General features: G+C 50.4%; 2 protein-coding genes across 3 annotated transcripts; both read right to left on the reverse strand.

Moving 5' to 3' along the window:
• Positions 1-4,940: 4,940 nt before the first annotated feature.
• On the reverse strand, positions 4,941-11,696 carry LOC306804448 (homeobox protein Hox-D4). Its single transcript, XM_079311025.1, has 4 exons — positions 11,625-11,696; positions 10,388-10,414; positions 5,882-7,715; positions 4,941-5,477 (listed from the first exon to the last, which is right to left on the reverse strand). Exons 3-4 carry the CDS (start codon positions 6,288-6,290, stop codon positions 5,173-5,175), a joined length of 714 nt encoding a protein of 237 aa, XP_079167151.1. The 5' UTR covers positions 6,291-7,715; positions 10,388-10,414; positions 11,625-11,696; the 3' UTR covers positions 4,941-5,172.
• Positions 11,697-22,133: 10,437 nt separating this feature from the next.
• HOXD8 (homeobox D8) lies at positions 22,134-24,092 on the reverse strand. 2 transcript variants are annotated; one of them, XM_079310452.1, is made up of 3 exons: positions 23,702-24,084; positions 23,275-23,422; positions 22,134-22,708 (listed from the first exon to the last, which is right to left on the reverse strand). In XM_079310452.1, the coding sequence occupies exons 1-3, from the start codon at positions 23,819-23,821 to the stop codon at positions 22,413-22,415; spliced, it is 564 nt and encodes a 187-aa protein (XP_079166578.1). In that variant the 5' UTR covers positions 23,822-24,084; the 3' UTR covers positions 22,134-22,412. The 2 variants fall into 2 exon arrangements, with proteins under 2 accessions (XP_079166578.1, XP_079166577.1); XM_079310451.1 differs by having other exon boundaries at positions 23,275-24,092.
• Positions 24,093-25,286: the final 1,194 nt, after the last annotated feature.

Below are 25,286 nucleotides of genomic sequence, written 5' to 3' on the forward strand. Positions count from 1 at the left end.
AGCGGGGCCGGGGCCGGCCTTTGTGCGGGCAGCGGGGGAAAGGCGCGCCTGGCCCTGGCTCCGGCCCCGCTGTCAAAGGCGCTCGGCAAAATTTACGACCCCTCTTGCGGAGGAGCTGAGGGCCTTTCCCCGCCGCTGGGACCGGGCAGCCGCTGCCCTGACAGCCGCATTGTTTCCTGCGCTCCGCTCCGCGCCTCCCCGCGCAGGCAGCGCGGCCGCAGCCGCCGCTCCGGAGGCGCTCTGGCCATCAGCTCCCTGCTCCGCGGCGCTCCGCGCCCGTCCTCTTCCCCCGCTCCCTGGGAAGCAAAGGTCATCGCTTGCGCCCGGTCCGGTTCCCGGCCGCTGCCGCGCTGGAAATCAGGAAGCAGCGTGCCCTATTTGTCAAGTGTTTGACAGCTGAGTTCATTAAGCCTTAAATAAGGAGGAATAAAAGTAAAAAATGTTTACGTACCAGGCGTCTCTTTTTCAGCAGCTACCAAAGAGCTAGGTGTGCAGGGAGAGGGACGGCACCCTTTGTATATTATATTCTTGGGATCTCTTCAGTTTTCAAGTCTGATAGAGTCCTTTGCTTGGCAGATTAATGACGACTCCGTGTTTCTTAAGGGACGTGCTGAATTAATTATTTCGCAAATCACGTGGTCAGGACTTGTAGAAATCTATTCTTATCATCTTCCTTGCACTTTGAAATTCTGCCTGTTATGACTGTTCCTAGCAAGATTATTTTGGTCTCTAGGCTTGGGGGGAAGGAGGGAAAAAAAGAAAAAAAAAAAAAAAAAAAAAAAAGAAAAAAGAATCAGGGGAAAGGGCTAACAAACATGGCCGTTGGAAGCGGTGTGGCTCTGCACCGAGAGGTCCCTATTTACTGTACTGTACAGTGAGTGGGGCTTGCTATTGACTCTGCCTTTCCTCTTCATTCTTACCTTAACGACTAGTGGTGATATAATATACAGAACTGTATTGATGTATCGGGAGTAACAGGAGGAGCCATTAAACAGCAGAGAGAGAAAGTACAATCACAAGATATGCCTCAATATTTAAACTTAGCGAGTGTGTGCTTAGAAAGGCAACCCCAGCCTCCCCTCGGTGCACTTGGGCAGTAAAGACACATGCTTTCTGCTGGGCACCCCGCTCCCTGCCCGGGCTGAGCCAGAGACTGTATTTTTGGACTCGTGCCTTGACCACGCTCCAGGAGAGGACAAGCCCTCACTGACAAGCACTTATTACAAAAATAGTGCAATCGACTTCTCCTGGCTAGTTGTTATGTGTTATTGTCTAAGATGCTTACGCTGGGAAGAAAAAAATTATGCTTGCCATAGGTGCATGAAAAAGTTTAAAGTCTCCAAGATGTGTTTTCTTGTGATCTTTCTTTTGTATCCGCTGTCAAAGTGAGAGTTACTGCTCAGGAAAAACCACTCTCAGCATTGCAATTTCGAATTTCCATTTTTTTATTTAATTGATTCTTTCCAGGACTCACCTAAAAGACACACATCTGTGTGGGCACCGAGGTGACTTCAGGTGTGGCTCCTTGCCTCCTACCACACATGCAGAAATCCAGGAGTCATTTTAGGAGGGCTTGTTAAATGCAAAGCAGCAGCAAATGGATGACAGGCACTTTTAACTGCAGCCCAAAAGTAAATATAGACTCCAGCTTGGCCTAGAGTCACACCATTATGGCTGAGGCAAACAGCAAACCTGTTCAAAGGGACATTTGGAAGGATGCTATGCAGAGTCACTCATCTTTTAACACTGGAATGATGGGAGGGACCAGCATTTGCACAGAAGAGAGACCCACCTTGTAAGGACTACTTGTTCAAGGTACAAACCAGAATCTGTTTTGCTACACCTTTTATTATTTCAAAAGTATGTGGAGGGCTTACATCAAAACTACAGGCGACAGTTAGTATAAATAACGCTTTAATTAACGGCAGCAAAACATCAGCAAAGTCTATAAAAGCATCACACTTTAACAGAGATGAGAGTGGTGCTGGACAATGCGACCGTTTAACAAAGGCTCAAATGCACAACGTTCACCCGTGATAAACAAAGATAACCAGCTTCCCTTCATACAAAAAACAGACTCTGGAGGAGGGTTACAACCATTTAAAGAACCAGAAAAACAGAAACTCAGGTTCGTTTTGCACGGGAGATTACGACCACTGGGTGCACCTGGTCATTATTACAGATATTCCTGACCATTCAGAGCATTGGCAGCTGGAAACTATTTCTGTTTGGTACTCTCTGCCTCCACTTCACGTATTCTCCGATCTTACGGTGCAATTACACCTATGCAAACCTATAGTGCTCCAGCCTCGCTCAAAGGCGACTTGCAAACGGGGTTGTAAGAGCTGTGCCTGCCGAAGCCAACACTCGTCCTGGAGTTATTAACATTTCAAAAGACAATGAGACAAATTCTGCTCGCAGCTACATGCCTGTTTGACTTCAGTGGGCGGGGGAAGGAAATCTGGGAGCAGAAGTTGGTCCTTTAACTTCGGGAGCCATCTCGGTTGATGAGAAGCACAAAACAAGGATTTTCTTATCCAAGGCCATTATTTTCCAGAATTGTACCACAGATGCCAAAGTTGGTAGCTCTCTCTCGATTAACACTCTTACCCTGCTCGCAGCCAACTTATCAGACTTTAAGAAAACAGCGGGGGTCCGGACAGAGGATTTTCAAGAAGGACAGCTAGAGGGGTTTTTACTTCCCCACACCCTTTTTTCTTCTTTATTTTAATAGATATGTATGAAGAGCAAAAGGATGGCTTTGAGCAGCTCTGGAGAGGAAAGGCCAGTACTGCAGGAACCTGGTGTAACAAAACTTGAAAACTTGTCTCAGGAATTCCCTCCTCAAGCGCTGCTGCTAGCTGCTCTCCATGCCAGAGAAAGGAAAGGGTAGTTTGGGTCCAAAAGGTTAAGGGTTTAGAGGTCACTCTTCCCGGCTGAAATACAACTAATCGAATAGAAAATTTGTCCTCTGGGTGAACCTGTTCCTGCAATTTAGCCGAACTTCAGTAAAATACCTTTTCAGCTTCTCAACGTGAAGGCGTCAGAAAAAAGACGTCTTTACTATGTATGAACTCGGTGCTTTTTGTCATAGAAACAATGATGCGAATAATGCGGGAATATCCATCTTTAATATCACGACGTGGAGATATTCAAGTATTGCCATGTGCAAGTCTGAGAACTGGGCTAACCCTAAGGAAGAACAAAGAGTTTTCTCCAGGCTCTAAAACAAAAGAGCAAGTCTTAAAGACACTTTGCGGACTTCAAGCGATGAGAAAAGGACAGAAATTAACTGCTGGCCACAGTTAACGTTGCCGAATACACTCTTGTTGAAAAGCTCGCCTTTTATTTTCGAATTAATTCAAGCCCGTTTTGGCCAGCGTTTTCCCGAGCGAGCCCAGAGAGCCGTGAGTTCTCAGTGGGAAGCATCCAGCCTGGAGAAGGGCACGTTAACTCAGCCCCTGCTCTTTCCACCTCCCTTCAGTGTTTGCTATGGGTTTCCTTCTTCGCCACTTTTCTCTTTAATAAAGGGATCACCTCGTTACAATTTTGGCTATGTGGTCCCTTTCCTAGGCTGCCCTGAGGGTGCAGGAGATAAGGGCTGAGCTTTAAAACCGCCTGAGCGGAGGTGTAAGTGGCTCAGGGAGCTGGTTTGCTTTGGTTTCGTAGTTAGAGCACTAAAACTTTGGCAACCAGCAATCAGGGACAATTTCGTGAGTACTAGACCAGCTCTGCTCCCATCCAAGCCTTTCGTCTTTCCTGAAATCAACTTGCTGAGATTTCCAGCCATTGCAGTCATGTGCCATGGTTTGCTTAAAAACAATCACTGTTCTAAAAAAAAAAAAAAAAAAAAAAAAAAAAAAAAAAAAAACAGAAAAGAAAAAAACCCAACCCAAAAAAACCAAACACCAAAACCAAAAATAAACCACCCAATCTTTAAAAACCCGCCCAAAAAAAGACTATACAAACGACAAACGAAAGACACAAAAACCCAAAATAAACCCAAATCAAAACAAAGCAACAACCCAGATAGGCTACAACTCTCTAGCAGAAAAGAAATTTAAAATCTGATGAAAGAATATGCTCAGTTTTCAGCTTTCAATGGCTCAGTTTATGTTAGAAATTACATTAATTTTTCAGTCCGGGTTGCTGCTGGTTTTTTGTGGGGTTGTTTTTTGTGGTCCCCTCTCTTCCTTTTTTTCTTTCCATTTTTAAATGAGGTATCGATGGTTTAAAACACAGCGCTGAACAGAGCAGACTTTGGAAACAGATTTCAAGCCTATTAGCTCTGGATGGCACACGATAAGGAGCAGGAACGCTTTTCCTATTCACAAAGAAGGAAAATTTTTTTAAAAAGCGGGGGGGACAAGAAAGTTGTGTACGTTCAAGACAAGTAAACATTACATATGTGTTCATGAGACTGGGAAGGAAAAATGCTGTATTTCAGCTCCCCTTCCTGGTTTTTGGTTTTACGACTTTTCTTTTTGTCTTCATTCTTCTATGTAACAAATAAATAAATACACTAACATTACCAGAACATAAAATAACCCGTTTTCACTTCATTTCTATGCACACTTTTGAGACGTTATGGAAATGAGCAAGAATTTTCATTACACCGAGAAAGGTAAAGCAGCACAAAAGAAAAAAATATCACAATTACTAGTCTTTATGTTCGAATAAAAGACTAATCTATGAATTTCCTGTCCTCAACATGCCCAAAATGCATCCTCCCTAAATTGCATGGGATAAAAAGACAATTAAAAGTATAAATCCCAGAAAAATGCATCCAATCTTTACTTTAGAATTCAAAACTGAAACACAGGACAGTTTCATTTTCAATGATTTATTATTTTTTAAGGACAGAAGGTCTCATTTAATATTTTCCCAATTCCCACTGCCTGCATGATGGTTTGTTTGTTTGTTTTTTCCCTCTCTCTTTCTTTCCTTTTTTTTTTTTTTTTTTTTTCCTTTCCTTTTTTAGGTTGTGCTAGCAGAGGCAAATAAAATAAAGTCCAAAGTAGCGTCATTTTGTCTCCTTTGTACAACAATACCTTAAAGAAAGATGACAGTTTCTCGTGTCCTTAGCTGCTACATGCAGGTTCTGCTTGGGCAGTGTCAGTTATGTACAGTACTGGTCAGAAGCGAAGGATGAAATGGAAAATTTCACCTCTTCTACAAAGTTGTCAAGTCAGTTTGATGGTCCTTGGAACCAGTTTGTAAATGGGGGTTTGAACCAGAGGAAGAAGATCTGCCCTTCGTGTTGGGCAGTTTGTGATCTTTTTTCCACTTCATTCTTCTGTTCTGAAACCAGATCTTGATCTGGCGCTCAGAGAGACACAAAGTGTGGGCTATCTCGATACGGCGGCGCCTGGTCAGGTACCTGTTAAAATGAAATTCTTTTTCCAGTTCTAGGACTTGCTGTCTGGTGTAAGCTGTGCGGGAGCGTTTAGGTTCCCCTCCGTTGTAATTTGGATTCACTGGGAAAAAAACACGGAGAACTTTTACAAAGCTAATCTTGACTTGCCGGTCCGACTTTACAAAAGAAAACCTTATGAGCTGCGAGCATGTGGCCGGGCTGGATTCGTCCCAGTTGCTTACAATGGCCGGGCTGCTTTCCCCCTCGTTTGAGGCAGGCACTACGGGCACACGCAGCTAGGTAGGCTGGGAGCCTCTAGAAGGCTCCTAAAATGGAGTTTTATCCTGCACGCCAAAGCCCCGCATGGCCAAAGGCCTATTTCCTCAGCAATAAAAATTTATGGCGAGTGTAATTGGCCACCTCGGCTTAAAAAGCTCAGCCACGAGCCTGCCGGGGACTCGGGAGAGCGCCGCTGAGGACGATCGGAAGCAGGGTAGAAGAGCAAAGTAAGAAGAGGATCCTTACCCGAGTTAACATGGACTTTCTTCATCCAGGGATAAACTACTGCTGGCTGCTTAACTGCGGAGCCGTTTGGGGGTTTGAGGGCCGGCTGCTGGCTGCAGGCTCGCGAGTTGGACATTGGAGGCGGTGGACAATGCTCTGCTGGGCCGGGGAAGTGGCTCGCCGGGCCGGATTGCTCCTGTCCGTGACCCCGCGGCTGCCCGGCAGAGCCCTGGGCATTGCTACAGCTAAAGGGCTGCTCGCTGTAGTTTGACCGTGGGTAGAGTCCCTGGTGCTGGAAATCAGAGCCCTGCGAGGCACTGTAGTACTCGGCCCCCTGCTCGCCTAAGTAGCTATTCTGCAAATATTCCTCACAAGGAGGAAATTTGGGATCCACATACTTAGAGTTCACCATATACGAACTCATGGCCATTAATTTCTGAAGGTAGAAAATACTAATTTTTCTCGTGTTGTCTTTTTTTCCCCTGCCATAGAGCCCTCCTACTTGCTGTCAACTGAATAAAGTTAGGCGGGCATGTGACCGGCCCGGCCAATGGGGAGCCGGGCGCCCACCGCCGCATTTCCCCGCATTTCCAGCGATTCCACTCAATAACATCCCTCTAACCGAGTGACCCCCCTCTCCGGCGGGCCGCACCCGCAAACCAGGTGCCGGAGGTGTAGGGGTACCCCGGGGCGGCGGCCGCTGCCCTGCCCACAGCCTTTTGTCTGAGCCGGCTTCCCCCAGCCCCGGGGGATGCTGCCCTGCCTTCTGATCTACTAGCCAGGGTCGCCACCGGGGCTTGGTACCTCGCTTTAAATAAAATAAGAAAAAGAATCGAAAGGAATATACAGAGCGATGAGCTGAAGCGGGGTTAAAAGGGAAGAAACTGATAAGCAGGCGAGGAAAAGAAAAGCCATCAAAGAAGAGGGTAATATGATGTACAATAGATCTGTCCTGTCTTTGTCTAGCAGAGGTCATCCAAAAGTTACCAGAATTTAGTTCTGCTGAATAAAATTAGGCAATCAGTAACTTCTCATTCACTTTCAAGCCTGAATTTATACGTGTGCGCACACAGTCGCAAACGCCAACGTATATTTATAAATTTATAAGTGTATGTATTTAAAATCATACAGATGGCAAGAAAGAGTTCACTTTTAACCACTAAAGTTCAATCAATTGAACAGGAGACGTCATTTAATTAGGTTAAAAATATCACGGGTTTAATGAGATAAATTCGGTCTTCATTCATCAATATCATTCCTGAAGCACAAGTAAATACATTCCAGCGAGGAGAATGCTGCTTTTGCTGCTGTCGTAAATATTTTGATGCGATCTGGACCCTTGACAGGGAAATTTTGCTAACGTCTCGCATATCTAGCTAATTTATGAGTATCTTATAAAAGACTTATTCACTGATTGGTAGATAATATCTCTTTTTTTTTCCTCAGAAAATTTGTAACTTCTGGTGAGTTTAACTGTTTAAATTCACAGATTGTCAGTGAGAGTTAGGACTGAACGATAACTGAAGTTTTAAGAAACGTCCTAAAACCTAGCGAATAGGAGAGAGGCAGCAAAACTTTTATAATTTCTGGGTATTCAGCACTCTCATGCCTCTTGATTCCGCCAGTATTTTAACTTCTAACCATTTGCAGAAAGGTGAAGTTTTTGCATCGACCATATATTCCCCTAGAATCGAATCTGTGACTATATGAATATCACACAAATTCGGTTCTACAGGGTATATATAGACAACGTAATAACATTCTGTTTTCATCTACAATATAGCAGGTCTTTGTAATTCTCTTAAGTCTCTTACTGTCTTCTGAGGAATGCAAACTATTCTGCTGGGACTCAGTTCTGAAATACAAATTTGCAAGAAGGTGGCATTTCAGAAAAGATTCACGCTTGTTATTATTGCTGAAATACATCTATACGACCCTCCACCAATTCATAGCGACGAATTTCGCCTACCAAATTCTCAGAAAGACCTGCCGCTTTCTTTAAATTCTCTGCCATTTGCGTCCTCGCAATGGAAAATGGACGTACTCGGTCAAATTGCGCTATTTAGAATAATAATGGTTAAAGTAATTTAGTAAGGAGTCTTTAAATATTTAGGCTAACACGAATCTGAAGAGATTCTCCATAATTAGAAATCCCCCCAAAATAAAAAATGATTTCTAAAAAATCGAAACAGAAGTAAAACAGCCGACAACAGAAACAGCGGTTGGTGAAAAAGATGAGATTAAAAGCTGGAGTTAGTTGCTCTCGGGAAAAAGAGAGTTTCCAAATTTACCTTCATCCTATTATGCTGGTCTAGCTATTATCCCCGCGATCTGCCTGCGAGCCTCAGCCTCGCACCCTCCCAGGTTTTCCCCGCCGTAGCGTTTATGGTGAAGGGCAGGGCGAGAGGTCAGCCGAAATCATTTACAAACATATCACAAAGTTTCATTATTTTTACTTTGTCGACAGCGGCACACAGGAGTACAAAAGTTCATGAATTGTGTCTGACCCAGCTCCTCACTGCTGTCCTGCGGTCAACCTCTTCTCCTTCCACTATTTAAAACAGGCACCATAAGGACAAATAATGGTGCGGGTGTGATACATCCAACCACTGCGGAGGGCAGATTTGGGGGTGTTGCGCTTATCCGAGCGATGTGTACCGGGTTGTTTGGCTGGCTCAACTCCCAACTGCCTGAGCTGGGAGATGCTATTTTTAAACATCTGCTTTCTTACCACTGCGCTGGTGCCTTCTTCAGGGCAAGTGCAACTCAAAACGACTTTATCTCCTTAATCTCCCCCCGGATTCTTCAAATCCCCACCCAGCTATTTTCAGCATCTCTCCCCGCTTTCTCATGCTTTCTCTGAGGGGAGAGGGGACACCCCCGCCCCCGCGGGGGTTATTAACCACCCGGCTGAAGGGGCAGGCTGACTCCCCTCCGCCCCCCAAAGCGAGCTATCGTTTGGGGCAGCCCCCGGCAGCGGACAAGCCGGCCGAGGGCTGCCCAGGGAGCAGCGATGGAGCTGGGGAAGCAGCAGCTCCCCGTTCTGCTTAATACTACACATTTTCATATTTGTTAGACGCTGTGACCTGCGTTTCACCTTATTGCACGACTTGCTCAGACAGGTCAAAGCCAAAGAGTTATTGATGAACAAAAGCGTTATATATTCACCTCCTGTTCAACTGCCCATACAAAATACTTTTGATCTATCAGGCTTTTTGTATTCTGGTTCATAATCAGTATGCTAAATGTACGTTGGCAGAAAACAAGTAATCCATACATTTAGGGCCGACCCTGTAATAAAATGCCAAGGGCGTCTACTCAGCAAAGGACTGAGCTATGGGGGGAGGAAAGTTACCTATGGAACACAATTAAAATTACAACGCTGGAGGCAATTCTTTAGTTCGTATTTATAGGGCTCGAAAACCAATATTGCAACGGATGACAAAAAGACCAGGAGAAGCTTGGCACATACAGTGAAATAGATTATTTATCAGGAAACAAGGAGAGGAAGCGGGGAAACGCAAACAAACACACGCAAACACTCCTCTCCTTCACATGCTCCGGGTCAGAGCAGGGCTGGCAGAAGCAGGAAGGGCAGTGTACAACCTAATGAATCTCCAAATATCTCAGGCTTTCTTTCCCTCTTTGAGAGACAAGCTGGTCTCAGTCTGGAGGACCAGGACCAATGCACTTAGCTCCTCACTGGAGCCAGAAAGGTTCAACAGCATTTCCTGATGTACACTGATCTTCTACTCTCCCCTCGGTCCCTCCTGGCGCAGTTCAGGCAGGACCATCTGGGATGCGAAAACCCCTATAGTAAAAGGTTGCCCTCCTAAGCTCTGACAGACATCCCACTCCGTGCCTTCACAGCGTTTAAATCCGCGTTAGAGTCTCCCTTGCCCCGAGACATCTCGCACCGACAGATCAGCTCTGCTGCCCGCAGAACCAGGCTGTAGCTGGGCTGCCTCGGCTGGCCAGCGCTCACCGCCCCCAGCTCCTGCCGCCTCCTTCACCTAGCCACAGTCTGTGCCAAACGAGGGGAACATCAGAAAGCAGGCACAGATCTGCTTGTGATCCCGTCTGGAGAAAAGAGTGGGAGTAGCCAAGGTTATGAGGTGCTGGGATACAACGTGATCCGTCTGGATTCTGCACGGGGAGGCGCTGTACAGTCCCGCCGAGTTAAAATGGAAACGCTGCTAATTGCTTTGGAGTGCTTAAAAGCAGGACGACACCTGTACAGCCCTGTAATAAACCCTCAGGAGATTTCACCTCTGCTTTTAATGCTAGCCAGGATTATGACATGGTACCACAAACTGACTCCACAAGAACCTTCGTATGCTGACATAGTCCTTTTTTTTTTTTTTTTCTTTTTTTCGGGTGGGGGGGTGGGGAGGTTGGGGGTGGGAGGAGAAGGGGGAAGAAATATTCATCAGGAATCATAGCTTGGGGTTTTTTTTTTTCCGTCTGAAGGGAAGAACCAGGATTTTCGGATACTGCCAACTCTACAATAAATAAAAGGTTACTTACTGTGGATGCTCTTCCATGCTGCAGAACCTGTTGCAATAAAAACGTTTGTTACTGTTGTATTCCACGTAAGGGTGATATTTCTGGAGAACAGTTACAAATCACGTTTGATAGATGAAGGCAGAGAGGAGCTGGTGGTAAATCCTGCAAGCAGAGGAGTGGTGGGATGGAAGTCCCTTCCAAATGAGGACCACGTTGCATTCAGGCAGTTTTTTAATGAATACACGCTTTCCCTGTGCCTGGGGTGTGATCTTTCACTTTTAATATTCATAGTCTAAATTTTATACCAGATAATTTCTAAAGAAATGAAGAGCCAGAACTCCCTCTTTCACTAATGGAAAAGAATAACAAAGGCCTTTTTTTTTTTTTTTTTTTTTTTTTCCTGTAGGAATCCAGTCACATTCAGACCACCTTTGCCAAACCATCATCCACAAAATACACTATGAAGCATTATATCCGTGCTAAACACAGAAAGACCTACAATATTATTAGAAAAAAATATCGGATTTATTCCAAGAGAGATCTCTTTTAAAATCACCTAATTAACCTATCAGTAACCACGAGACATGCGTCTTTGTTTGCATTATAGAAGGATAGATTTGACTTGAACTTTCCTTCAAATATTTTATTAAATATATTCAAAGATCACATAAGGGAAACAAATCCCCACGTTTAGTCTAATGCTCCTGAAAAGCGTCGTGTATTTAAAAGTAAATACTATTGAGGGGTTATTTTCTGCAAGCGATTTTTCATCTCCTGTGTTGCCTTCCTACGATAAATTGGCGAGTTCTTGTATTAAACCCAGAGAAATTGCATCGGTATCAATAGTTCACTGCACAGAGCTTCCCAAGACCTTTTTTGTTAATTTCTTTCTTTCTTTTTTAAGTTCTGCCCACTCCAGATAACATTCACAGCCTGTGAAAAGAATGGATTAATATCAACATTTTGGCACTAAGAACTCCCTTAGCGAGCCTTTCCTTTTATCTTCAATTTTTATTGCAAGAAATGTTTTTATTATAAAAATATTTTTTAAAATTAAAAAAAAAAATTAAAAAGCTAATCTCCATTTAAGAAATGCCATTAAATTCAGAAATCTCAGTCAGAGAGCAGCCGGCTCCTGCCGCCGCAGCACCTGAGCTGTACCTGCCCGTCTCCCCAGCAGAGCCGCTCGGCGCTGCCGGGGTGCTGGGGTGCCGCAGCCCGGGCGCGGCGGCGGAGGGGAGGCTGATCGCGGACTTACTGTGCGCTCCCCCCGCGGCCTGGGGGACCCGGGAGCAGAGGTGCCTGCACGGTCGCATTCCGCCGACGGTTCCCTGCTAACACTTTCCCGATTACTGCTTCCAGGAACGAAAGCATCTGCACTTGTATGCTCTTAAACTAATTTATGGTGGGAATTATATTTTGGCTTGTCAACTCTCAAGCCATAAAACAAAGTTTATTGGAATCACGTGCTTCTAAATAGCCACTCAGGACTTATCTCTGTGGAACCATAAATAACCTTCAGCTTTAAACTTTTATTCGCTAAATAAAGGTTCTCTGAATCTGTCCTATAAAACGGGACCGGGTCGAAATAGCGGGGATGGATGGAAGTTCAGCTGCATGGCTTTATGCCGGCCTTTTTGAGGCGCGTGTTTTAGGAAAAGATGCAAAGGGGACTTAGCACTCTCAAAGTCCTCTTGGGAAAGGAGCCGGGGAGTGTTTTCTGTGGATACGCGTTCGAACTTTTCTTTATAGCTCTTAGTGTACAAGGAATCCCATCTTTAGAAGGAAGGGAAAAAAGTCCCACCAAAACAAAAAAATCAAGCCAACTGAAAGATGGAACCTTTTTCCCTCCCCTGGGTGTTTATGATATTTTAGTGAGGCTCCCCTGAAAAACAGTTTTGTGTCATTTATCTCAAAAGTTGGGGGAGCTCTGCCAGGGGCTGCAGGTTCGCCGGGCACCCGAGGGATCTTTGTAAGTGACCAAACTGCTGCTAACAGTGAGGGCACAGGGCTTCGGAAAGGGAGAAAGTGTGAAGCCCGCCACAATGAGATCTTTGAGGAATGGAAGCTTAAGGATGGTTATAAAGCAATAAAAGATCCCTGGTGTGAAGGGAGCAGGGTGTGAGTTAGCAAATGAGAATTTCAAGGAGCCCGAGCACAGGAAGTCAAATGTCCCTGGCAGTCACACAGCATGAAGAACACCGGGCATCAGCTCCCAATCTATCATGGCTGAGGACGCCGGAGCGGCCAGCAGCTCCTGGTGCATCCCAGGAAGGGCTCGTACCTTCGGCAGAGGGCGGGGAGCTGTATCACCCCGCCGGGGACCGGCTGCCTGCAGAGGGGACACGGCCACTCGCCCGGCCCGCGGGAGAGAGTGCGCCTCCGCCCGGGGGCTCAGCTCTGAAAAACCACCAAATGCAATTCCTTACTGGGTGGTGGCACCAACTGGGTGGTGCCTGTTTAACACCAGAGTCTGGTCTTACTCGGCCATTTCCTAACGATTCTAGCTACACAAGTATGAAGTCACCCAAAAGGGCCAGCTCAGCTCTCGCTGTAACTTTATACGGCTCCAGTCACTGCTGAACAATTCGTTTTCCTTCAGACAAGAAGAGGCATTCCTAGGTCCTTCCCTGCTCCATCTTTATGATCCAGAGTAGTTCTGCCTTGCACTATTTTTCTTGGTCTATGTAAGACCTTGCTCACATGACATGGTCTTCATGCTATTTTAGAGTCCTAAGCTGTGGAATAGCCTTTCCCCCTTCCCTGTCCAGGACAGCTGGCAGGGACAGTGCATAAGGTGGTATTTCAGACACAGTGCATGGTCTGAGAAGCTTTATCAGGCCCAGGGGCTCCAGCCAGCCATCCCAGAGACAGCTGTGAGCTGCCTTGCACATGGTTGACTTCGGGGTCTCTTTCAGTTGCTGCATGGTCTGTGCTCCCAGTCTTGGGCAGGCAGAGGGATAAGTTCCCTGGAGCTCCCTGCGCCTTGCTCAGGCACCTGGGCCTGGCCACAGTGGGCCCTGGATCAGGCTATGTGGTGGACTCCAGCTACCCTCCTCTCCAAACACATGACCATCACTGGGCTCGGGAAGAAGTGCTTCAGCAGCAAGCAGCTTCACAGAGCCAAAGTGGTCATACTGGAAAGGGACAAGAAAAGGCTGTATGCTGGGACATGAGGTGTAGGGTGTAATGATAAAGTGCAATAAAATGTGGGGGAAATAGTTTGGGACAAGAATGATGATGCAGAGTTGAGTGTGTTTGCCCCAGGCCTGGCTCTGAGCTAAGGTCAGCAGGACTCATGGGAAGGCTCCAGGCCCTGTGCCAATACAGAGAGCAACACATCCCTCCCTGAGTGTCTGTGATCGCTTCAGCACTCTTGGGCAAGAGAAGTTCATCGTTTGAAAATGAGAGACTGCCTGGCGTGTGCAGCAGGAGAGGAGCCATAGCAAGGCAGGTGTGTGGCAGTCAGCCTGCAAAAGTGTCAGTCCCTGGCAAATGGGGTGGCATGGGCTGGGCATGTGCTTCAGACACATGTGTCCAGGATACTGGGGTTGCGAAATGTGAGGCTGTAAGATAGTGAGGAATTGATGATTGAGATACAGCTCCTTCTCATTTAAAGACAAGACAAATGTTTCAGCAACTGAGTAATTCTAGCCATGAGATTTTTGAAGTGGGAATTAGAACAATTTTCACATTTCCTATTCTAAAATGCAGATGTGAAAATTGACTTTGAAGCTCTGGCCAGTTCATTCTCCAGGCTTTTATGCAAGTTTTCATACTTGGGTCTGATGATCTGGAGACAGATAAGAGGTGTAATGAAATAACAGAGTAACTGTTGGTTTCCCTCTGGTAATTGTGATAAAGAGGTTGATGGAATTGAATCACATGTGTATGCTGCCATCGCTCTCAATGCTGCTTGACAGACATGACGACCGACGTCCTACCCCGAGGACCACACTGCCAGAAAATTACAGGCTCCATCTCTGACTTTGAAGACCTACTAAGCACCTTGATAGCGTCCAACGCATTTTGCCACTCCGCTTTTATCACAACCCCGACTTTTCAACAGTCACCTCGTCGCCCATGCCCTCGCTGAGCAGGATGTGGGCATGCAAAGGCCCCTGCCTGCAGCACCCCACGCCCGCGGGCAGATCCGCTGGCAGCAGAGCGGGCAGGGCGGCGTCGAGCCGCACCCCAACATCAAACGGGGGCAGCGGCGGCGACACCTCGGGTCCGGGGGGGAGAGGGCGAGGAGTGCGGGGCAGGGAGGGAAGGCCGGGGGCCGTGGGAGCGTCTCGCCAGGGTAGGCACGGCCCGTGGGGGTGGGCGCCGCCAGGGTCATGTCCGGGCACGGCTGGGGAAGGTGAAGCCTGCAGGCAACAGGTGAGGCGGAGGCAGGGAACTCTGCCGGGCCCCGGCTTGCAGGAGGCAAGGGAGGATGTGCGGGGGCCGGGGGCGCTGCCCGCGGGAAGGGAGCCGGGGGGAAGGAGGGTGCTCTGGCACCCGCATCAAAGGAACATGGAGGGAAGAGGCGGGTGCCCGACATCAAAGCGCGGGCTGGTGACCGGGAGGGCAGCGGGGCACACGAGGGGAGCCTCGTGGCACTGCGGGTTAGGCAGGGTCTGCGGGCCCGGGAGACATGGGAGATCGCGGCGCTGGGGGCAGTGGAACAGCCGGGTCGTTGTTTGAGGCGGCCCAGGAGGGCGGTGGAGCCCCGGCCGTGTCCCCCGCCCGCCGGTGGGCCTCGGCAGGGCACGGGTCCCGGGGCTGGCGGCAGGCCCCTCGCCCCGCGGAGGGGAGAGCGGCCAGGCTTGTCCTACAGCGCCTTCTCCTGGAAGAGCCCGTGGAGACAGAAGGGCTGGTGGCGCGGCCGGGGCCTGTCGCGCCCCCGGCGGTCGCTGCGCGGCCCGGCTCGGCGGCCCCAGGGCGGCAGCCGCGGGCAGGTGACCGGTCCCGGCCCGTCGGGGCGTGCGCCCACCCGCGGACAGATGCGGCGGAGCCGGGCCGGGCCGGGCCGGCAGGGCGGTGAGGTGATCCCCGCCGCCCTGCGCTCTCACAGCCCCGGCTCGGCTGCTCCCGGCCTGGGGCACTGCCTAGGCACTGCGGGCTGCTCCCCTCCTCGCCGCCCCCTCCGCCGCGGGTGACGGGAGGCGGGTGCCGAGTTTGGGCAGAGCCTGCTGCCGCTGAATGCACTTTTATTGCCTCTTGTCTCTCGCAGAGACCCTTTCCTCCGCGCCCCGCCCTGCCTCCGCGACCTGCTGCAATGTTTATTGTGCCTCATCTTTTCCTTTCGCTTCCTGTTTTTTCCTCTCCCGCTCCAGCAGCATTGAGTGCCGCACTGCAGTAGAGCAGTAAATACCTTTAACAGCTGCCTGCCAACCGAGGGGTGAAATACCGTCTTTGTTCGGATTTCTTTTTCTGTCCCAAGCGCTCATAAAACACCAGTTAGGGATTATATTTTTGTGGGGAACGAGAAAATGAAACGGCGGGACTTTCAGTTCTTCACAATGCAAAAGCAAGGTGACTTCTAGTTTTACCGGATTTCCCGGGCCCGCAGTTCACATCGCCCCCCCACACTTTGCACCAAAGCCCTGCCAGACTCGGGGAACATAGGTTGTACTTCTTTTCCAGGCAACCTGCAGCAGCTAAGCGGGAGCCAACCCGACTTCCCAAGTGGCAGCCTGTGCCAGCGGTACCCCGGCACTGCCAGGGACAGTAGGCTGCCGCTTCCTGCCAGCTGCTTTGTGATAGTGTTTTTATACAGCCCGTGCGTCAGTAAAGGGTGCGCTGGGAATCGGCTGTTTCCTTTCAACAACCCCCCTCCCCCGAAAAAGGAAAAAAAAAAAAAAAAAAAAAAGGGGAAAAAAAGATTAGTCTAAAATTCTGTCGAACAAGTCGGAAAACGAAGCGAGCGCGATAGATTTGACTGTGAATCTTGTACTCCAAAAATTTCAGTACACTAACACATCTATACTCATAGCACGTTTTATAGGATATAAAAATACAGTCCTCATATGTGTCATATATAGATCAACACTGCATATAAATACATATAAATGTGTCGTAGATATAAACACCTATTTATTTGTAATGAATACTTAGAATTCCATAGGTATGTTTAAGAACACAAACAGACCTATGTGTACTTGAATGTTAAGAAAAATAAATTAAAAAATAAATCCATTCATACAATAAGAAAAAGAATAAGCGCAAAAGCAAGCCAGGAAGGAAGCCATTTAGAAAAAAGCCAAACTCCCACATAAACCAGTGGAATCATAAATGCATATGTGTATCCGTATGTGTCAGCAGATGGACCCGCAGACACACACATGCACATTAGAATTCGTTAGAACATCCTGCTTTTGTTTTCTTCTTTTTCCCCAGGCTACAAATAATTTCAAAACAGCTCAAGGACGAAATTTTCCGAAGTTTTTGGAGAGATTTATAGTCAAGTAGCTATAATTACTGTGTCACCAAGAGGGATTCTGAGAGTGAAACCTAATGCAGCACATATTTTCCATGTTACTCTTGAAGACTGGTGCTATGTTGAAAACGATTCGTCCCAAATAAACCCCAAGTCCTGCAGGAGCACAGGGCGGTCGGCTAGTGCAAACAGGCAAAGCGTGGGGGACGGGGATCTTATTGCTTGCTGTAGTGGGGCTCGGACTTAGCAGGCTGAGGGGTGCTCAGGGGTGGATTAAAGAACAATTTCTTTTATGGGTTCAAAATATGTACTCGGGGCATGACTCGCACCCTTCCGCCCTCACTGTGTATTGTGTAGTCAGGCGTTCTGCTTTCCCGTTAATTAACTGGCTGCTTTCGGGGTAAATGGCGAGTGGGTGAATTCCTGCAGTGCAACAGCACGGTGCACTGCAAACACCCACATCGATGTGAACGCTAAATACCAAACGGCGACCTTTCTACCCAGCACCAACAGTTTGAAAATGAAGATGAGATGAGTAAAGTATGTGTACGTCCACAACAAAGTGGTTCTAAAGAGTATGTGCTCTGCAGAGAGAAGTAGATGTATGGATACCATATATATGTATATAGGTAATGTGAATATGGATATATATGCATATATAGGTAACGCAGTAATAGTTTACTTAATTATTCCATCTCCTCGACATATTTCAAAATAAACCCAAGGATTTGTTGTTGGGTTTATTTTCGAGAACTTGTCCCCCGTTGATGATTGCCACGTGGGTAAGGAGCCGTACCGCGGGCGTGCGCTCCTGGCCGCGTCTCCGCGGTTGCCGAGCCCGGCCCGTGTGCTGCCCACCGAGCAGCTCGGAGCCGCAGCCCTGGCTGCGCCCTGCAGCGGGACAAGGATGTGAGAAACGTCCCGGTGAGGCAGGCGAGGGCTAGCCCCGGGCACAGCCCCCGGGTCCACTGGCTCGGCGGAGCCGCCCCGCGCCCTCCGCCCCCGCGGGAGCACTGACACCGATTCTCCTGCGAAAACACCTGTTAAGCTTTAAAGTTACTCGACCGCCCTTCCGCTAAGGGGAAACAAAACTAGAACATCACAACAGCACCTTTCAGGCTGGCAGGAGAAAAAAGCATCCCAGAAGCAGAGGGAATATACTGGACGATATCCCACTGGCAGGCGAGGCACTGCCTGCGCGCACTGCGCCCCAGCCTTCCGCCCCTCACGGCGGAACACCGAGACATCATGGCCCGCGGCGCATTTTCCGTGAGACCGCGCGCAACAGCTGCTTTCACTCTGCGGCATGCCCACAACCACTATTAATAATAATAACACCGCCGAAAATTACAATAGCAATAACAACAACAGCAATCATCGTGGTAAAAATAGTAATAGCAATACTAAAAGGAAGAAGAAGGGTTTTCGAGGGACAGGTGACGAAGAGGGACAGGAGGACAGGGGAGCCGGTGCCGTGCCGCATATCGCGGTGTACCGGTGACCAGCCCGAGGGAAACTGAATGCTTACCAGTTCGCGGCATTGCCCGCCTGCGGAGAAGCCCGGGGAGAATCGCTGTAATCCATTTTACACCCGCGTAGCAATCCGTGTGCCGGAGGAGATAGCGGCAGCGGGGGATGGAGCGATGGGAGAAGAGCGAGGGGCTGCAGGCGGCGCGGCGGCGGGCGCGGGTCTCCGTGCATCCCTCCGTGGGCGCGGGAAAGCAGGCGGTGCGGGGCCGGGGAAGTGTCAGTGCAGCGGCGACGGGACCGGCCGCGGATTTGGGGGACCGGGACACAAACATGAGGGCGACTGCCATACACCTCAGCCTAGACAAAGGTTAGAAAAAGAGGGGCTGAGGCTCTCTGAAGGCAGAATGCAGGGGGAAATTCGCCAGGGAAATCAGGAAAAGGCCATGAAAGCGCTCGCTGCCTGCACATGACCAGCCGCAGCCAATGACGAGCCCAAATAGGTCATAAAAAGGTCTATTACCAAGTTGTAAATTTTCTTCAAACAAAAAGGAATTTACTGCAATTCCTTGCGGATTTTGCACATACTGCTTCCCAGCGCCATGTTTCTTTCGCCTGCGCGCTGCGCTTTTACTGAGGCTCCGGTCCCGCCTGCCCCCAGCCTGCGCCCCACGGGCGCGGTGGCGGAACGGCGGAACCCCGCCAGAGCGGCCGGGACGCGGGAGATCCGCGCGGGGCCGAGGACAGAGGGGTAAGCGGTCACGGAACCGCATAAAGATGGGCAGGGCACTGTGCCGAGGGATCCGTTTCTTGCCAAACGAAAGGGGGCTTAACCCGCATCCCCACCCTCTTCTCCCACCCCTCCCCACCGCTCCGCCGGGCACTAAAAGAAACCACATCTGCTTTAGCGCCCACTACTGCAGCGGAAGCCGTCGCCGACATAAAAATAGTCCGAGCCTCTTCCCCACCCCGCAGTGCGCGGCTCCCGCAGGTTGCGCCGGGCACTGTCACCGCGCCCAGTGCAGGCTGCCTCCGCCCCCGATAAAACCTTCTCCCGGCACCAACAGGGAAAATCCGATTCCTAGAAAGTATTCTAAAAAAATTAAATGGGCCTGTGTCCACAAGGAATACTCGGCTCGGAGACAGAGGACTGTGGATGTTTATTGCTCAAGTTTTGTTTCAGGGAATAGCCAGAGCCCTCAATTCGTGACCTCCGTGCTGATTGTAAATGCTAACAAAAGTAAACACGCCTAAAGATATAGGATCGATGTGGGACCTTTTTAACATGCTGCTTCAGGCAGTCGCACACCTTTGAATATTGCCTCGACAGAGGCAATGGCAAGTTTCATGGTGTCTATGCAGCATTCATGGCCGCGCTAAGCTGCTCCTCAAGGGAAAGGAGAAATTCCACGGAAACCAAAGGCGTGGTACATCCACTCTGCGGCTTCTCGCCGCCGCTACGGCCGCAACCCGCGCGGCTACGGCTTTTCTTTGCCGAAAGTCCGATGGCTCCGATTTTGCATGGGGCTCGGTGGCCGCCTGGGTCAGTTTCTGACTCCGCTTTCTATTTTCTTAGCAAGTTTCCAAGTGAGACCGAGGGAGAGATTCAGATGCCAGGCCAAGGGGGTGAATATCTTAACAACCACGTCGATGTTTTGTTTTTTTTTTTCTGAATGAGTAAGACAAGGGCGATTCCAGTTACTACTAGGCCTTCGCCAATTTTGTGCGCTCAGGGAAGGCAGTTTTTGCCTGCGTGGCTGCGTTCCCAGGCAGTCCTAGGAGAGAGACGCTAACGGAAACTTCTTCAGGAATATTTTTATTTTATTCTTTGTCTGATAATTAAAAACAACTACTGCAGCAGCTCTTTTCCGGACAAATACTAGCCTAAGGAGTGCTCCGTTGGTGTGTAAAGGTCTTCGACATGCCTCCGCCTCACTGGCAGCCCGGGATGGCAGCGGGCGGCACCAGCACGGCTTTTCCCGCAGCCGGGCTGCCGGAACCGTGTCGCGTCCAGCCTCCGCCGCTAGCGCAGCAAAAGCGAGAGGCTTTTCCTGCCCGGAGACCAAATATGACGGTACCACTAACATGAGTATTGTTTTGAGAAGCGAGGAGGTTTTGCGCGCCGGGCCACCAGGTTACTTTAAACGCGCAGCCACCAGCCCCAAATCCTCCCTTGACACTAGGGATGCCGGTGTATTTATGCAAATCCATGCAGCAAAAAGTTTACTTCACTGCTTTGTTGCAGCTTCCCCTTGTTTACAACCTTTAGCCAGCTAGGCGATTAAAATAAAACCGAGAACAATAGCTCCGCTCTCTCGTGCCTCCCTCCAGAGCTGGCGCTTTGCAGCAGTGGAAACGTGCCTGCCTCACTGGTGGGGAGCTGGGAAGAGGAAGGGAGACGAAATGAACCAAACCCGTCCTACGAGTCCCATCCCCGTGGACGACGGTTCTCGCCGCGCCGGGTGCATTCGCGAGAGAGAAGCGGTGGATGCGGGAGAAGGGCCCGCGAGCAGAGCGGCGGGCAGCACCTCTCCGGGAACCTGGCTGTGATCTTCCGAGCAAGGCCTCGGCTCAGCCCCGGCCTCGTCGGGATCACACTCATTTCTGGGCAGATAATAGAATTATATGTCGTGTTTGTCGCAGTTTCTGGCTCGTCCATTCGATTTCCTTCAGGGAGCCATTACTCAGGAGAGCGTGAGCCGGTAGGGAAAAAATGACGCAAAAATCTTGGTAGGGATTTGTACCTCATCCCTCGACCTTCTGCCTGCTGCTCCTAAAAAAGACTGCTCTCGGCCGTCCCGTTCGATACCGCGCTTTGCGGGACCCTGTGGAGCGGGAGCAAGAGGAGGGAGGGGAGGACGAGAGAGAAATTAAATTGTTTTGCTAATCATGGGACCTTTCCTGCCGTGCTTGCGGGAACAGTGAGGCAGGCTCTCTCTCCACCAGCTACGGCCTCCGCTGGGGAACGCATCATATGATAATATTTAGGGGTAGAAACGTCTTTCTCTCGGTCTACGCATGGTTTGGGACTCCTAAGAATTACAGCTCTCGAGAAACCACCACGCAAGGTCGCAAAAGCTTTGTATCTCTCAGCCTGTCAGCCATCCTCGTGGAGGCTGGGCCCGTTTTGGCCGTAGTTTGCGCGGCGGGGCTGAAAGCCCCTCTCCGGGTGGAGCAGCCCTTGGGAATGGTGTGGGGCCGGAATTCTCTCCGAGATGGTCTCCTTGCAGCCGGGCTGGCAGCAAATGGCTCAGCAGGGTTAGTGTTTGTGGGCAGCGGTCCCATGCACGCAGCCGGGGCTGGGGGGGCAGGAGGAAGCCAAAGCAAGGCCCAGGAGCACACCCGGGGGCTCCCCGGCTGGCCCGCTGCCTGCGCCCCGCTCACAGGCGGGGCCGCGGTCCCCGCTGGCCGCTGCTTGGCCCACGGCCCCGCAGCGCTCATGGCACGGAGCAAAAAGCAGGTTTTGTACACAACGTGCCATTCCCAGACCCCACAGAAACAACCAGCATCGGAGGAGAGACGGAGGGAGGGAGCAGGGAAGTTAGTCCGGACCAGTGGAAACTCTGAAGGCTTCTTGAGGAGTGGATTACAACACGGATATAAGGATGCTCATACATTTCATAATTGAATAAATTCGGTTTATTTTAATCAAATATTATAGAAGAAGGTTAAATATATTTCTATGTTATTTTCTTCAAGATTATTAAATTTATTTAATTTATTCAACATAAGAGAAAAACAAGAATTAAAATAGTATAAGTGCACTTGTCTTGATTAATAAAGCGTTGTTAAATGTCTTACTTATTGATATTTATTAATAGGAAGTTTATGTCGTTTCCCACAATCATCGTCTTTTAAGATTGCAAATATATATAGATATATCCATATATCACTAGAAATTTATTGCTACAAACTCTGTATCACATTTGAAAAAATAAGTAGATGAAATGTTAAATCTAGAGATCGTTTGGATACGCTTATAAACAAAGTAAAAGCACAAACAAGTGAAGCACCCGAAGCAGAGAAATGTCAAACGGAGGGACGTGGGTCACTCGTCCCACGACAAAATCAGGTAGAGGGGTGGATGAGCCGAGATGTCGAGCTTCAGCCCTGGTTATCTTTGATTGACTTTTACAAAGACATTTGAGGCAAAAGTTAATTCGTCTGGCCTTCGGCTCTGTCTTCTTCCAGATCATGTGCTTCCTTTTTGGCCTCCCCTTCCTTTCCCTCCTGTCTGGAAGCGGGGAATTTGTCCTTGTTGTTCTCTTTTTTCCATTTCATCCTTCTGTTCTGAAACCAGATCTTTACCTGCCTCTCGGTGAGTCCTAGTGCATGAGACACCTCGATCCTTCTCTTCCTGGTCAGATAGGGGTTAAATAGGAACTCCTTTTCCAGCTCTAGAGTCTGGAATCGGCTGTATGTTTGTCTTCCTCTCCTCCTACCCGGCGCTGCTGTTTAAAACAAAAACATACGGGTTTGGAAGTTGGTGTGGCCCTTCAAAACAAGGCGCAGGCAGGCAGCGAGGACTCCGGCCCCTCCGGAATCCCTCGAGAGAAGCCCCACAGAACCGCAAGGAGAGAAAGCAGAGGGAACGGAGGAATCTAGACCTTTACACGAATGAGAGGAACACAGCGATAGCAAATGCACAAAGCGCATCAGCTGCCCCTCTGCGGGGTCACTTTATCATCTTGTATACCACCCCCTGTCCGACCCTGCACCCTTCCCGTTCAGGCAGCGGCGGCAGGAGACAGGCGAGCTGTCAGCTGCGCCTCAGAGTCTGAGAGGCGTCTCAAAAGCTGCTCTTGGGTCGGTAGCTGCCCGCTGCAGAGGTTTCTGCTGGCTCACTACATCCCTTTATTAAAGCAAGCCACCGCGGTGATAGGAACCGCGGTGAGAGAGGTAGGGAGTGGGGGAGACACAGGCGGGGAGCGAGAGTCAGCGAGAAAGAAGCAGGAGGAGGAAAAGAAAGTTTCAAACTCAGACGTGAGATGGAAGCAAATTTTTGACTGCGTCCAACCTTGTGGTCTCATCCAGGGAAACATTTGAGCAGGAGACGAGCTCTGATTTAAGTGGTCTGGTTCCTCGCCAATATTAGCACTGGACGATTTACAGTCAGGATATTGTACCAGCTCGGCCTCTTGCTGTGTCGTAAAAATCTGCTGTCTCTGTAAGTTATCGTATCCGTAAAATTTAGCGGGCTCCCCGTGACAGGTAACCCCGCTGCAGGGGGCAGGAGGCGGAGGCGCGGCGGGGGGAGGAGGAGGCGGCTGGTAGGCGGCCGTGGGGCTCCCCCCGGCCGGGTGGTAAAAGTCCGCGGCCGCGCCGCCGCCGCCCCCCGCCCCGCCGGGCGCGGGGTGCGGGAAGCCGGCGGCGGCCCCGCCGTTCCCGTAGAGCAGAGCGGCGGCGGCAGCGGCGGCGGCGGCAGCGGCGTGTCGGCCGCTCACCTCGGGTGCGAAGTGACAGTCGTAGTACGGGGAATTGATGGCTTCCCCCGCCGCCGCCGCCGCCGCGGCCGCCGCCACCTTGTACTTGGAGTACAGCGGGTTGACAAAGTAGGAGCTCATCGGGGAGGGGGCAGCGGCGGGCGGGGGCACGGAGCGCCGCTCACGCCGCCGCCGCCGCCGCCGGTGCCTCTACGCCGCGCTCATGCCGCCGCCGTCGTCGCTGGCCCGTGCGCTCCCCGCTCCTGCTCTCCGTGTATGTGGTGACCAGGACTGGATTATAATCGCTCCCAAAATGACCTGCCTCACTGCTTTTACTATTTCCTATTAGGCACACAGCAGCCCGCGCACGCACACACACACACACACACACGCTCATGAGCTCAGGGGGGACTTTTGGCTTCAGTTTACATGTGCCGCTCCTCGGGCAAGAAAAAAACTCGGCCCAGCCCTGCCCGGATCCACCCCGGCCGCGGCACCCCCGCTCCCCCCTCCGGTGTGCGCTCGCTAGGAGCGCTGAAACCCCCGCCGCGCAGGGGCGAGGCGGCCGCGCAGATCCCGCGCGATAACCGCGGGCGCGCTGCCCGGGGCGACGCCGCCCGGATCACCCAGGCTGCACCGCCCGGAGCGCGGCCTGCGCCGCCGCCCGCAAGGGCAGAGCCCCTCAGAGGGAGCCGATGCCCATCGCAGGGTCTTCGGGGTGTAGGGGAGGGCAGGGGGGTGCCCGTGTGGCGGTGGCGTGCGGTGGCCGGGCCCCCTTGCCAACGGGCCCTCTGGGTCATTTCCTTCCAGGCGAGCAGATCGCTGGGAAATGAGATGCACATTTACCCTTGACGCCTTGCACGCATGGCTGAGGCTCCAGGTTAATTGATACTTAATGGAAATCATGCCTATGAATATACTTTCCATCATTTCACCCTTGGTGGACGTCATTACCGAGGCAAAGAGAGGGAGGGGGGCGAAAAATAAAAATGTGTGGGTGAACGGTTAGCACCGCTCGGGGACTCGGTTCGAAATAAGTGAGCCCTGTTCTCCGGGAGGAAGGAAGGAAGAAAAGCGCTGCCCAGCAGGCTCGGCGCTGCCCCCGCTCGGGCCGCTGGCCCCCGTGCCCCAAGAAGCGTCGTCTCCAGTCCTCTCTTTCCCGCTTCGTCCTGCATTGGGAATCAGCTGTTCAGAGAGACACTCTCAGGAGTTGGAGTCCGCCCTATTTTGGAGAGAGACGAAAAATGTAGGTGAAATATAACACGGGCCCAGCCAGAGCCACGTGTGTCCGTCTGATGCGAATTGACAAAAAAATATTTGTGGTTACATAAAAGGCATCTCAGGCTCCTTCCCCATCACACCCCGCTCTTCCACCACCCCCACGCCTCCATGTCGATTAACTCGCTTTGTCTCGCTGGCCAGCCCGGCTGCCCCGCATGTGCGCACCCCGACGGGCCCTGGGCCCGCAATGACACCCTCTGCCGTTTAGGAACTCGCGGAGGTTTGGGGACCCCCGTGCGGCCAAGGAAAGGCGGGAGGGGCGGGAAAAGAACGGGGACACACACACGAATAGACAGCAGCAAAAGCCCTTCGCCAGAAACCATGA

This window comes from Erithacus rubecula, assembly GCF_903797595.1.
Source record: "Erithacus rubecula genome assembly, chromosome: 8".
Lineage (NCBI taxonomy): Eukaryota > Metazoa > Chordata > Aves > Passeriformes > Muscicapidae > Erithacus > Erithacus rubecula.

What these genes read in the sequence shown, in the direction of transcription:
- HOXD8 (XM_079310451.1), bottom strand. Translation starts at nt 23,821, where the DNA reads ATGAGCTCCTACTTTGTCAACCCGCTGTACTCCAAGTACAAGGTGGCG. An exon ending in TCCCTGGATGAGACCACAAG is followed by an intron (nt 22,709 to 23,274) that starts GTTGGACGCAGT and finishes TGTTTTAAACAG; the next exon opens with CAGCGCCGGGTAGGAGGAGA.
- LOC306804448 (XM_079311025.1), bottom strand. Translation starts at nt 6,290, where the DNA reads ATGGCCATGAGTTCGTATATGGTGAACTCTAAGTATGTGGATCCCAAA. An exon ending in GAAAGTCCATGTTAACTCGG is followed by an intron (nt 5,478 to 5,881) that starts GTAAGGATCCTC and finishes TTTTTTTCCCAG; the next exon opens with TGAATCCAAATTACAACGGA.